The 12,643-nt window shown below is 43.0% G+C and overlaps 2 protein-coding genes across 2 annotated transcripts in view; both read right to left on the bottom strand.

The window, feature by feature from the left end:
• Window positions 1–21: 21 nt before the first annotated feature.
• On the bottom strand, window positions 22–10,345 carry LOC310803650 (SPRY domain-containing protein 3-like; the record flags this gene model as incomplete). The annotated part of the gene is made up of 6 exons (XM_083668504.1): window positions 22–1,796; window positions 3,057–3,190; window positions 3,354–3,473; window positions 4,434–4,491; window positions 8,193–8,342; window positions 10,334–10,345. 6 exons carry the CDS (start codon window positions 10,343–10,345, stop codon window positions 1,662–1,664), a joined length of 609 nt encoding a protein of 202 aa, XP_083524630.1. The 3' UTR covers window positions 22–1,661.
• Window positions 10,346–11,199: 854 nt separating this feature from the next.
• Window positions 11,200–12,643, bottom strand: part of LOC310803649 (arf-GAP with GTPase, ANK repeat and PH domain-containing protein 2-like) — a gene marked incomplete at both ends in the record, with an annotated part of 9,845 nt that continues 8,401 nt past the window's right edge. The window contains 2 exons of the mRNA XM_083668503.1: window positions 11,200–11,247; window positions 12,545–12,606. Coding sequence (XP_083524629.1) covers window positions 11,200–11,247; window positions 12,545–12,606 — 110 coding nt within the window. The remainder of the gene's footprint in view (window positions 11,248–12,544; window positions 12,607–12,643) is intronic.

Here is a 12,643-nt window from a genome sequence, read left to right as displayed (position 1 = left end):
CTTTCATACATAAGAATGCAGCTCAAAGTTTGAAACAGATACCATAAATGCAACTTCAGTCCATGTAAATCTGTAACTTCTGTATGCCTATAGTAATACCAGATTTAGACTGCAGAGAACAGCCAAGCAAAGCCCTTATGAAATAAACATTTGCCAGTTGAAGTTGTGGTGGTGCAGTGTAGTCAAGCTGATGTGGTGAATAGCAATGTTTACTAGTGTCATTATTCATTTTACACTGCTGTCAGTTCACACACACACACACACACACACCATTCTACAAAATGGACGAATCTACATGTGATTAGAGCTATTGTGTTTGTACTGTACCCCAACGCAAGACTGGATGTAACCCCAAATGGCATGCTATGAAACCCAAAATCCCTCCCAAAGGTGACATCACCCTCTGCTGGCCATCCAGCAGTCTTTCATCCAAGTGCAAATGAAAACACGAAGAATGCCATTGTATAGAAATAGATTATCATCTTTATTTGGGTATTTAAACATTGCATACAAGTGCATAATTCAGAGGTGACACATACATTCAAATCAATGATACTTAAGATTGATGAGCCAAAATGGTGATTAGGAAATCAAATAGTATTATGAAAGGTACAGTTGAGTACAAAATATCCCCTTTTGAAATCATAAAATGTAATAACATTGTTGGATTACACTAACGTTATCAAGGATGATAAATCTAATCTAATCAAAACATTAGGTAAATGTGTTTGTCAAGTATTTAATTATTTCATTTCATTTCGTTATTTCAACTGTCATTTGACTATATAAAAGAAAAAGAAAGAACATAGACATGCAAAACAAAGGAGCCTTTCATATGCCTGTAGTGCATCATAATACAGTATATCTAAAGTGCTCGTGATAAAAGGATATGGCATCATCATAGTCTTAGAAAACACACAACATAGCATCATAGTTGTTTACAGTCATTTTGATTTTGGCATATACCTGAGAGTCGCAATTCTTGGCTACGGGTACATTTTTCAGCATTTGAATTAAATCTCAAATATTAAAATAAAATAAGTTTAATAAGACTGCCTGATAGCTTCTTAAGACCTTTGATTGGTCCAGCGATCTCCCTTTAAACCGTTTCTGGCATTTCTAAAAACATGATAAAATTCAGCACTATAATGAGGCACCCATGCAGTATAATTTTTTTTACATATCAGCTTTAAATATACTCATTCTTTCTACCATTCTAGTAGCATGTGTTTCATTCTTATGATATGAGGAACCCATTGCAAACTGAACTGAGGTGTGACTTTCCAAGTAACATGCTGGATCCAGCAGTGGTGTGGATCGGTATACAGTACTAGTGAGGCCTCAACTACACTATCCTCCCTACCGTACTCCCAACTGTTTTGTGTGTGTTTGAGTGAGTGAGTGAGTGAGTATACAGTATGTGGGTCAAATCCCTTTCTTCTTTACCGCCCTCATACTGGACTATAATCAAGTTGCCCCTACCCACTGATCTATGGTCAGTTTAGCATATTCCCCCCCTATGGCTTTGGTTAGGATTGGGGGAGGGAAGCTGGACCCTAGATCTGTGCCTACAGGCAACGTTCACACAGAGTTCACTCTGTCTCCTCTACAGTTCCCCTCCTCTCTCTACTCCTCTTCTCCCCCATCCCGTCTGTCTCTCCTCAGCCGCTGAGGGGGTGCAGGTCCACTCTGACTTTCTCCCCAGTGCTCATCATGCCGATGGTGGGGTAGAAGCCCCCTGTTGGCACGGCCATCTCTCTCCGTCCCACCACCTTCCCATTCCGTGTGAAGAACACCTATTCAGACACAAGAGGGCAGCAGTGAGACAATGTTCACACACCAGCTTTAGGGTTAGAGCTCATTCCATTCCACTTTGGCTAACCTTGTTCAGACCAGGCTTTTCTTGTTCAGAAAGCCTGGTGAAATCCTTTGCAGAAAGTACCTACAAAGGCTTGGAAACCTGTTTGAAATTAGTGACACCTTGCCACACGTCAAACCAATCAATGACCTAATGCCTTCATCGACTGGATTTTGTGTATAGAGCACACTTCTGGCTCACAAGAATACAGTCTTCAGGTTTTCTTCCATTTTCTTCAGTAGTTGCAAGCTAGCATAGGCAACAACTCTCTGCAAAAAACACACGACAACAAGCAATCACCTACGGGCACGTGGGGGAGGGTTCTTGGAATGTAACATCCAATGACATTGCAAGCTCATTCTCACAATGCCCTCCAGGTTCAATCCAAGCCAGATCGTCTAATCTAAAATTCTCCAGACCGCCAAAGGAGGCGTGAAAAAATTGTGTTTTGGAGGTATGGCTATGCGAGACTACACTGGGCTAATTCACCATTCCCCTTGTTTCTGGTCTGTCCATTCCCCTTGTTTCTGGTCTGTCCATTCCTCTTGTTTCTGGTCTGTCCATTCCCCTTGTTTCTGGTCTGTCCATTCCTCTTGTTTCTGGTCTGTCCATTCCCCTTGTTTCTGGTCTGTCCATTCCCCTTGTTTCTGGTCTGTCCATTCCCCTTGTTTCTGGTCTGTCCATTCCCCTTGTTTCTGGTCTGTCCATTCCCCTTGTTTCTGGTCTGTCCATTCCCCTTGTTTCTGGTCTGTCCATTCCCCTTGTTTCTGGTCTGTCCATTCCCCTTGTTTCTGGTCTGTCCATTCCTCTTGTTTCTGGTCTGTCCATTCCCCTTGTTTCTGGTCTGTCCATTCCTCTTGTTTCTGGTCTGTCCATTCCTCTTGTTTCTGGTCTGTCCATTCCCCTTGTTTCTGGTCTGTCCATTCCTCTTGTTTCTGGTCTGTCCATTCCCCTTGTTTCTGGTCTGTCCATTCCCCTTGTTTCTGGTCTGTCCATTCCCCTTGTTTCTGGTCTGTCCATTCCCCTTGTTTCTGGTCTGTCCATTCCCCTTGTTTCTGGTCTGTCCATTCCCCTTGTTTCTGGTCTGTCCATTCCCCTTGTTTCTGGTCTGTCCATTCCCCTTGTTTCTGGTCTGTCCCTGTTTGAATAGAGATAGCTAGTAGTGCCCATGTTGGTACATAAACATAAAGTCTCTCACCATGACCTTCCTCCCCTCCTGCTCCTGTTCCAACTCCTCTCCATCCTCCTCCTCATCTTCATCATTCATGTACAGGTCATTCTGAACCCGGCGCTGCTTCGGACGCACCTCCAAGTCCCCATCGTCACTGTCATCTGTGACACAGACAGACAGGAAGGTAAATGAGGTGACATACAGTATAACAATGCATGGCATTCAAAATCACCACTCCACATTGGCTGCATTTTTTTTCTCAACCAATGACAATATTCTTGGTTGTTGCATAAGAACTCAGCAGCAGCCAATCAAGCCACTCACCTCCACTGTCCAGAATGTAGTCCCGTGGGAACATGATGCCACAGCCCATAACGTCCCCCTCCAAACAGCGAGGACCGAAGGGGTCTCCAACACCACTCCCCTGGAACATCTTCCCATCATCTGAGAGAAAGAGAGAGATATCTATAAGTTCTCGCATTTTGTATCTGTGTACACGTGTTTGTGTCTGTGAGAGAGGGATATTCTATGAGTACAATAAGTGTACTCGCTTTGTGTGTGTTTGAGTCTTGAGTGAGATAGATGATGTTTCTGCACACATCGTATATAGTAGTTTAATGTAGTAAAAAGTGAGAGACTTTGACAAAATCGTGTCATTTGTCCTCATCTCAACCTCACCCTCTGTTATGTAATACCAAATGGGTCACTATCCAATCGGGGTCAAAGGATCACATTTGAAAAGGAAGAGCCACTTTCTCATCATTAGTGGATAGGAAGAGAAAAGGGGTGTATCCCATGGAAAGAGATATGGACCAAATGAAACATGAAGAAATCACTAGGAGGGGTTTCATGTAATCAGGACTCAGAGAGATAAGCAATTACTTCAGCATACACAGGCTTATCCAAAGAGAAACATGCTGCTGATGGGTGTAAGCCACCATACATGTTTGAGTTGGACTCCTTTTCTCTCAGCCTTGCTCTTTCACTCTATAGGTTAGTCAAGGGCAACCCTCCCTGTCCATACGTGTTTGAGTTGGACAACTCCTCCTTTTTCCTCTCCCTCTCACTCTATAAGGTAGCCAAGGACAACACAATCCTTTCATACAGAGAGAGAACGATACATTCTGTTCTATAAGAGGTCCTCACTGTGGAATTTGATGCCAACAGGGCACTGTGGGCTGAGTCCTAACCAAAACAACCATGCAAAACATCATTTTGATAAACCATATATTGATGTTGATACATGTATCTGATGTAATCAACAATTAAAGTAGTGCCAAAGTAAGCACACAACTAATGTTTGGCCAACAGGTACAGACATATAGTCAGGCAGATAAACATGCAGGTCTTCTTGCAGACTGGCCGACAGACACAGGACAGAGGTAGTTATTCTAAGACTCTTACCTGCATGGTAGGCTATGGAGCCCCTGCTCCAGCCCGGGTGTCTGTTTTTGGGGTAGTCCTGTGAAATTAGGTCAAAACATGTTAATGAAAACTCAATGGCCAGGGGGGGTCATTTATACTGTGATGTATGTATGTATGTATGTATGTATGTATGTATGTATGTATGTGTGTGTGTGTGTTCGCCCCAGGTGGTCTGATCCAACATAAATCCTGTAAGAGGCCCAGTGTTGTTCTTAATAACATCTGAGCATGAGTCACACTTAAAAGGCACAGTTCCAGGAGGCACCCTGATCATCAATGTGAAGTTCTGCAGTAAAGGTCTCTTTTCTGTAGTACTTTATTTTCTGTAAATAGGCCATATAGGCCTACCTGTTGTGGAATTCTTCAATTCCATGAACGTGGTTGTCTGCTCCATTGTAAATTCTCTTTTAACTGAATCCTGTTATCATCCTGTCTTAAAACAGATTAGCCTTATTACTTATTGTAATACTCTTCATTGCCTTGAAAGTAAATGGCAACAGGACGGTAAAATGGAGTGGCTGGTTACTGTTTAATTTCCATGTAATTCCTCCTGCAGACAGACACAATTTCAAGCAATGACTGTTCTTTGACTACGCATTTTGCGTAATAATGGTATTTCGGTTCCGTATATTAAAGCAAGCTGTTACTCTCTTGTTCCCGTTCAATTTCCAAGTAATGTTATCATCATGACAATGACCAATGACACAATTCCTAGTAAACACAATTGTGTCTGTCTGGGGGAGGAAATAAATGGGAATTAAACAGTAACCGTAACGGTAAACAGTACATTTAGCCACTAAATTTGACTGTTGTGTTCCCATTTACTTTTATACCTTTATAACGGGCTTATACCATGTTGTTATTGTGGATTTACTTAGAAATTACCGTCTTATTTACGGTCCGGAGTACTACCCTCCTTTCTAGGAAGACCATTTGGCTTTAAAAAAAATAATGCCTCAATCTCTCTCTAGCTCTTCCCCACCCCCTTCTACCCTACCTCTCTCTCTACAGCACTGTTGACATATCAATTAATCAAAACGATCTGCATTGTGATGACACACCCAATGATACGTCATCATAGTGTCTTACGTAATTATTGGGGCAGTGAAGCATTTTTTCTTTTTTGGAATTTTTGTTTGGATTTTAAATCAAACAATTACTATAGATTCTCTGTACATAACACTTTTTATACATAGTCCCCCTATTTTAGAGCACAACAAATATTGGGACAGATTAAGATGCCTCATTAAGAAAATTAAGTTTATTTATAATGTTTAGTATTTGGTGGCAAATCCTTTGCATGCAATAACATAGAAGAAGTTTGTGATCCATTGACTCCACCAGACACTGGGTATCTTCTCTGGTGATGCTCTGCCAGGCCTGTGCTGCAGCCATCTTCAGTTGTTGTTTATTTTGAAATCTTTTTGCCTTAAGTCTCCTCTTCAGCAAATTAAATGCATGTTCAATTGAATTTAAATCGATAGATTGACTTGGCCAGTCAAGAACCTTTGGCCCTGAAAAACTCCTTACTGTGGTTGCTGTGGCAGTATGTTTGGGGTCATTGTTTTGCTGTATGATAAAGCGCCGTTCACTGAGTTAGGAGGCATTTCCTTGTAATTCCTTGACAAAAAAGTGTTGTAGTTTCTAACTGGTGAAACCAACATGTACACAAATACCCTTAATACAAGCTGACAATCTATACTTTAACCTCATAGTAATTGTTTGATTTCAAATCCAAAACCTTTGGAGTATTGAGCCAAAAGAAGGAAAAAATGCTTCACTGTCCCAATAATTAAGCAGGGGACTGCATATATAGTAGATCAGAGGATACAGCTCATTTTCTTGCCACAGCAAGAAACCACTCTCCATTGATGAAACCTTTTTCTCTAAACGCTCCGATACTCATCTTAAACACGGTGAGTAACATCACCTGGTGATGGCGTCACCTGGGCTTACAGCGATAGCCTGTATGCTGGTATTGTTCACTGTAATGCGCTGTAACAAAGGCGTCTACTGTAGAGCCACCAGGTCACGCTAATGCTAACTCTCATTGAGCAGAATGAGAAGAGAGATGCCTTTGTAAGTCCCTATAACCACAGCACTTTACTGACGGCCTGATGGAGAGATAGAGACAGAGAAGAGTTGGAAGACAGGACAGCGGATAGAGAGAGAGTGAGAAGGTGATGTAGTCGAGAGGCTAGGAGATACAGGTGAGGCAATGGAGGAGGAGATGATACAGGTGAGGCAATGGAGGAGGAGATGATACAGGTGAGGCAATGGAGGAGGAGATGATCAGATAAAATTCCAAGGTGGAGAAAAGAGGATGTGAGGGGGGGGGGGGGGGGGGGGGGGCTAGAGAGAAGGAGAGTGACTCAAGAATGCATATCACATAATAACTCCATTATCCAGAAGAGGAGTCAAAGTTGACACTCATCTGCTTTCACCCAACTGGGATGAAGCGTTTGGTGAACCTGGATGGTGCCTTTGTTTTGATTTTTTCAGCGAGAGGTAATGGTTCACATCAACACGGCGATGAAAGGATGCCTCATTGGACCTGGTAGGAGGTGGAGGGGGATTGGTCTGAAACCTCAGGAATGAGAGAGTGATGGATTTATGGTGCCTCAGCAGAACCGCAGACTGCTCCAGAAAACAATTCCCGGAAAACAATCAGTGAAATCACAGAGCTCTATTCTCTCCCCCTTCCAGCCCCAGGGCCCTGCAAACGCAGAGCAGGAGGGGTAGAGGTGGGGTGGGGGGGTGGAGTAACTGTGGCACATGAAATTAGGGACACAGGAGATAAACAATGCTCTGTCACTTCACTTCTCATGGGGTGAGCTGATCGAAAGTGAAATGGGAAAAATCGATATTGTCATTTTTTGGATACAGTACGTCCTTGGTGTTACTATCTGAAGGAAGTGTTTACATCAGAAGGAATTGTCATAAACAGGCCTCTTCTGTGTTGCAAGAGCAGAAGCTGCATATACAGTCAGTACACTAGAGTAGAGAACTACTCTAGAGTTCTAGTTCTAGCTGTCTAGTTCTAGAGTTCTAGTTCTAGAGTTCTAGTTCTTGTTAGAGATCTTATCTGATAAAATAGCTGACATAGTATCTTAAGTAGGAGCTATTTAATCTACTAAAAACAGGATGTCCAGATCTGCCAAATCTAGCTCAATGTCTCTGTGTTGTGGAAACATTAATTTGACAATTGATTTAATTTAACAGATTGATGGCACCTATTTTCACAATATGGTGTTAATTACTGTCATCAATTATGAAGAGACACCACTGGAATGAGTCTAAATTAATTTGGAGAGAAAGAAAGAAAGGAAAAAAATAACTGTAATCTTGCAGGGTGGAGAGCTGGCCCAATACAGCACATTTCCAACATTCCACTTCAGTATGCTATCATGTTAACATGGTAGGTTAGCATGTAAATGGAACAGTGTGTTTTTAATGGAAAACCAAATGAGGGGTTCAAATGAGACAATATTTATACTCTTGTTCGCTTTTTCCTTCTTGGTCATCCATCACTTGGACTCTGAGTGGAAACAGTGAGAGAAGAGGAGGAGGAGAGGATTGTCAAGGCTGGGCTAATGACGATTTCTGTTTAACTTCTTTAAGGCTGTGTAACGCCATCACAAACTCAGATGGTTTAGCATCGACCGGTGATGATGATGATGATGAAGATGGTAACAGTAACTATGATAATGATGATGATAATCATGAAGACGTTCTTACCCTGCGTGCCAGACCCAAGGCGATGTAGCACTTCTCTCCTGCGTCAGTGATCTCCAGCTCGTAGTAGTGGCAGCGTGTGCTGAGGGCCCGACGGGCCTGGGCCAAGCCCACGTCCACAATGCTCTTCCCCTTACCCATGTACTCCAGCAGCTGAAGGGGAGAGGCAACACATCAAACAATAGGAAGGAGCAAGGCAAATGCAAGGCAAGGCTCCATCTAGTCAATTAAACAAATTAATTAAATATAACTAGTTAATATTTACAAAGTAACAATCTAATGTGATTTAAGATAACTACATTTTCATGAAGTACCCTTCAAATTGGACATTAGTTGGATATCAGATGATCAGTCATCACTCAAGGGGACAGTGTGGAGAGGATGATAAAACGTTGTCCTTGAATAGGTTCAAGCTATATACTTTTCTTTTTGGTCTTAACGGGACAGCTCCCTTTTATACACCTTAGTCAACTGGTTCCTTACCCTGAAAGAAGTCTTTGGGCCAGGAGAAACTGTAACCCATGGTTCAGATTTGTTTAAATAGCCACTACTAACTTGAGCTAACTTTAGCCACTGCTAACATAAAAACAATGGGTGACAACAAAAACAACATTTGTGGCCAAGTCACCTCAAAGTACTTACCAACCGAGTCAGAAAGTTAAGTCATTGGGTTCAACACGGTAATGCTAAATTGGAAGAGTGTGGTAACAGGGGCTAGGTTACAGCATTAAGCAACCAGTCTCAGGGGAGCAGATAAGAACTCCAGCACACTACCCGCAGGACAAGAACAACAGACACTTTTCCAAACCATTATGTCATCTATTGAAGGTAAAACACACTGCTGGCTCTGTATCACCACGATACAGGCTAACGCACTTAAATATGGGCCAATGCTATTGAATTTTACTAGTTGGATTACCTAGCATGCATGCACACACACACACCAGTCTGCTCAGCAGTTCAGACTTACTCCTATGATGATTTTTTTATGACCATTTATGTCGCAAAACGAAGGATACAGTGGCAAGATATTACTCCCAAAATTAGCAGTACCCGATTGCAACCAGACCCATGAGACAGGAGCCACCTGGCGTAACGACATCAGGAGGAAAGTGTTCTCAGGTTGTAATCCTCTGTGTCGAGGGAAATGGTTGGGCGGTGAACATGTCCTGGCCAATTTCATCAATGAACCATAGCAACTGCTTACAACAGTCCAGATGACAAAACAGAAGAGCAAACAGGTCTTAGGCCACACAATCTCTGCTGTCCTATCGATGCAGTGCAGAACAAGCACAGGAAGAGCCAGAAGAGCCTCTCAACACATTTAAATTAGGCGTGCGAACCATGACCTCATATCCTAGCTTAATTTCCCTGATCATTAGCTAACAACATTCATCATTAATAACTGATAATTACTCCAATGTGACCCGAATCAGTCATGGATACACTTTGACACAGACATGCTTTAGGTCTGCCAGAGAACCATGGTTCCCACCTCAAACAAATACTTAATGCGGGGGTGGGGGGACATGAACTATTTGACAAAAACAGCCATGACATTGTACTTGTGTGGTGAGAAAGGATTAACGTGCCTGCTGTGTGTTTTCTGTGTCAGGTCTGCACTGTGTGTGACCCTTCTCCTCTGCCCTGACTAGAAAAGGGTAGACACCTACTGTAAATAAAGTTCAGGGAAAAAATTATTATTCCTTTACGACAATCTGTCAACACCACCCTTTTCTCTTTCCTCTCCATAAAGAGCAATTACCGGCTTACCAGCTAATTCTCTCTTTCTGTCTGTCTGTCCCTGTACTTCTCTTGCAAATCCTCACCCTCTCTCGCTCCTTGACCCTTTGACCTCCCAAAAAATTGAATACTGTACTGTATAACTTATTGGCTCTAATATTGTGTTTTTCTTTCCACATGTCTTCATCCATCATGGCTGCTTCTTTTAAGACCATAGAGCGCTTCTGGGTACAGCCTAATGACACATTCCTATCTGTCTGATGCTGTGAAATAGAGCTCTGTGTGTGTGTGTGTGTGTGTGTGTGTGTGTTGGGGGGGGGTGTCACTGATTTACCGTAGCTGTCCCTCCCTTTAGCAGTCAACAGGATCTGGTGGTGATGACAGATCCCTAAATCTCTCACTCTGATCCTCATGATGGGTGGGTAAGGAGGCGTGTACGCATGTGTGTGTGTGTGTGTGTGTGTGTGTGTGTGTGGAAGGGTGCTGCCAACAAAGTGTAAGGGCTTATTTTGTTGACCTGCTGCCCTGACAACAGGTGCAGTGAAAGGGGCAGACAGGAGGTCATGTTTATTTATTTGTACAGTAGAGTCTAGTTTGATAGTTGCGTGATAAGACTGACCTCTGTGAACTTTTACTGACATGAAAAGAGGCTCCCACTTAAAGCTTGTCCAACATTAATGGGTAATTTCAACATACATTTGGACCACACACATACATAAAAGAAAAAACTCGATCAACTCTGTGTCTGCATCTGCATCTGCTTGAGTGTCTGTATGTGTGTGTGTGTGTGTGTGTGTGTGTGTGTGTGGACAGCTTTTAGATAACATTTCCCAAGGGACAACAAATTTCTTGTTTTAACAATGTACAGCAGCAATATTCTAGCTACCGAGGGCAATAGGCATAATGTCAGGTATTTAGTGTACTGTATGTGCAAACAAGTGTATGTATGAACATGTGTCTGTGAATGCTAAGAGAAGTAAGCCTGTATCTGTATAGAAGTAGTATCTGTGGATGTGTGTAGAAGTGACAGTCATATATGCACAGTGTAGATAATGAGCAGACAGAACAGTTGTAACAGCAGAAGAGCAGTTATATAGTAGTAGTTTTATAGAAGGCCTATTCATTCATGGCTCTGCTGAGTGGAATAGGAGTTTGCCTGTTCGTGTCCTCTCTCTTTCTGAGTGTACGTGCAGGTAACACCTGCCCCGTCCAGGTTTCTAAGGAGTTCCTACAAATGTCTTTTAGCACGTCAATGTGACTGATCACTCTAGTCTGTAGTGAACACCCAGTCATTACCAGAGTAAATAAGCTCATCCTGAGGGCAGGTGTGGGGTTGGACATAATCAGGAGATGGCAGTAACCTCAATGGAGGGCCATGCTCTATGGGGAACCCCAAGCCCAGCGTTTCCCAAATGGCTGGTCAGAGCCAATGGGTGGGCAGAGGCCAATTCCTCTGGGTCACAGGTAAAGATACGGTTGTGGCTAGAAACATGGTTTTGCACATTCAAAAGACTTTTCATAGTGTGTGAGTCACTGCCCTAAGGCACTGAGGTAAACTCCTTGGGATTGACTTCAATGGGAAGTGCTTGTAAAAAAAAAAAAAAAAAAACATGAAAAAAACAATGAATAGCTACTATTATACTTCTCATTGAGTAGGGGAGACCAGAAACCCTACTGGCCTACCTCAATTCTTACCTAAATAGCCAACAGAGCCTTAGATATACAATATGTAGGCAAGAACCAGTGGGGATTGCTAACCTTAATAGTTATCATGTCTCTGGGGGACTCAGCCCAAGCGTTAACCATGCACCACGAGCAAGTCAGGGCTCACACTCACAATATCTACAGTACACACAATCTAGGCTACCTGTGCAGGATGCCGCTGCAGCAATGTGGGAGAGACTATTTCATGATCTAACCCTAACCCAAAAAGATAAAAACAAAACCATGCAGCCCCGTGTCGACACCTTATTCCCTTCTCTCATGGGTATGTCATCACCTCTTAATCCAGTAATTGTTTTAAATAGCTTCGGGCTGGTGTAAGCCCTCACCGTTGTTCAGTATACACATACAGGATACTGTACATACAGGCAGGCTCACAAAAGCATCCGTACAGTCTTTCAACATCCTTTCGCATGAAGAGTTACCACCCTGGCATGAAGATGACTTGAATATTTTAACAATGTAATCATGAACTCCATCATATTTCACTGGGTGTGAAGCATCAGGACATTCTTCCAGCATCCATATTCACTTTCCTTCCCAAAGCTGCTCCGAGGATTAACAAAAAAAAGGTCCTGGCAGCTTTCACTACATCTGGGTGCCATGGGAATGAGTGAGTGAGTGGCCCGCTTTGACAGGGTCAGTCTGGAGTGGAAAGGACAGACATGGTTTGGGAGGAAGGCTGGATGACGGTCAGTGGTTTATGGGCGTTGGCGTGACGTGGGACAGGGGCGTATTTGGGGAAGTTGGGGATAATTAAAAGTGAAGGAGGTATGCAGGTTTGCTGTGCCTGCCCCGGGGCAATTCAGCTGCACTCCTTACTACCCCCCAAAAGTAAAGCAGGTAGGGCCTATTGCCTGTCTCCCCAATGAGTCAGACACACACCTCACAGACTCACAACGGATACTGCTAGACAGACCCCCGCTACCCTCATCATAAATCTCCATCAGAACTGGGGAGAGAGAGGGAGGGAAAGAGAGACAGAGAGA

Source organism: Argentina silus, assembly GCF_951799395.1.
Source record: "Argentina silus genome assembly, chromosome: 4".
Classification (NCBI taxonomy): domain Eukaryota; kingdom Metazoa; phylum Chordata; class Actinopteri; order Argentiniformes; family Argentinidae; genus Argentina; species Argentina silus.
This window is presented reverse-complemented; position numbering and strand designations above follow the sequence as displayed.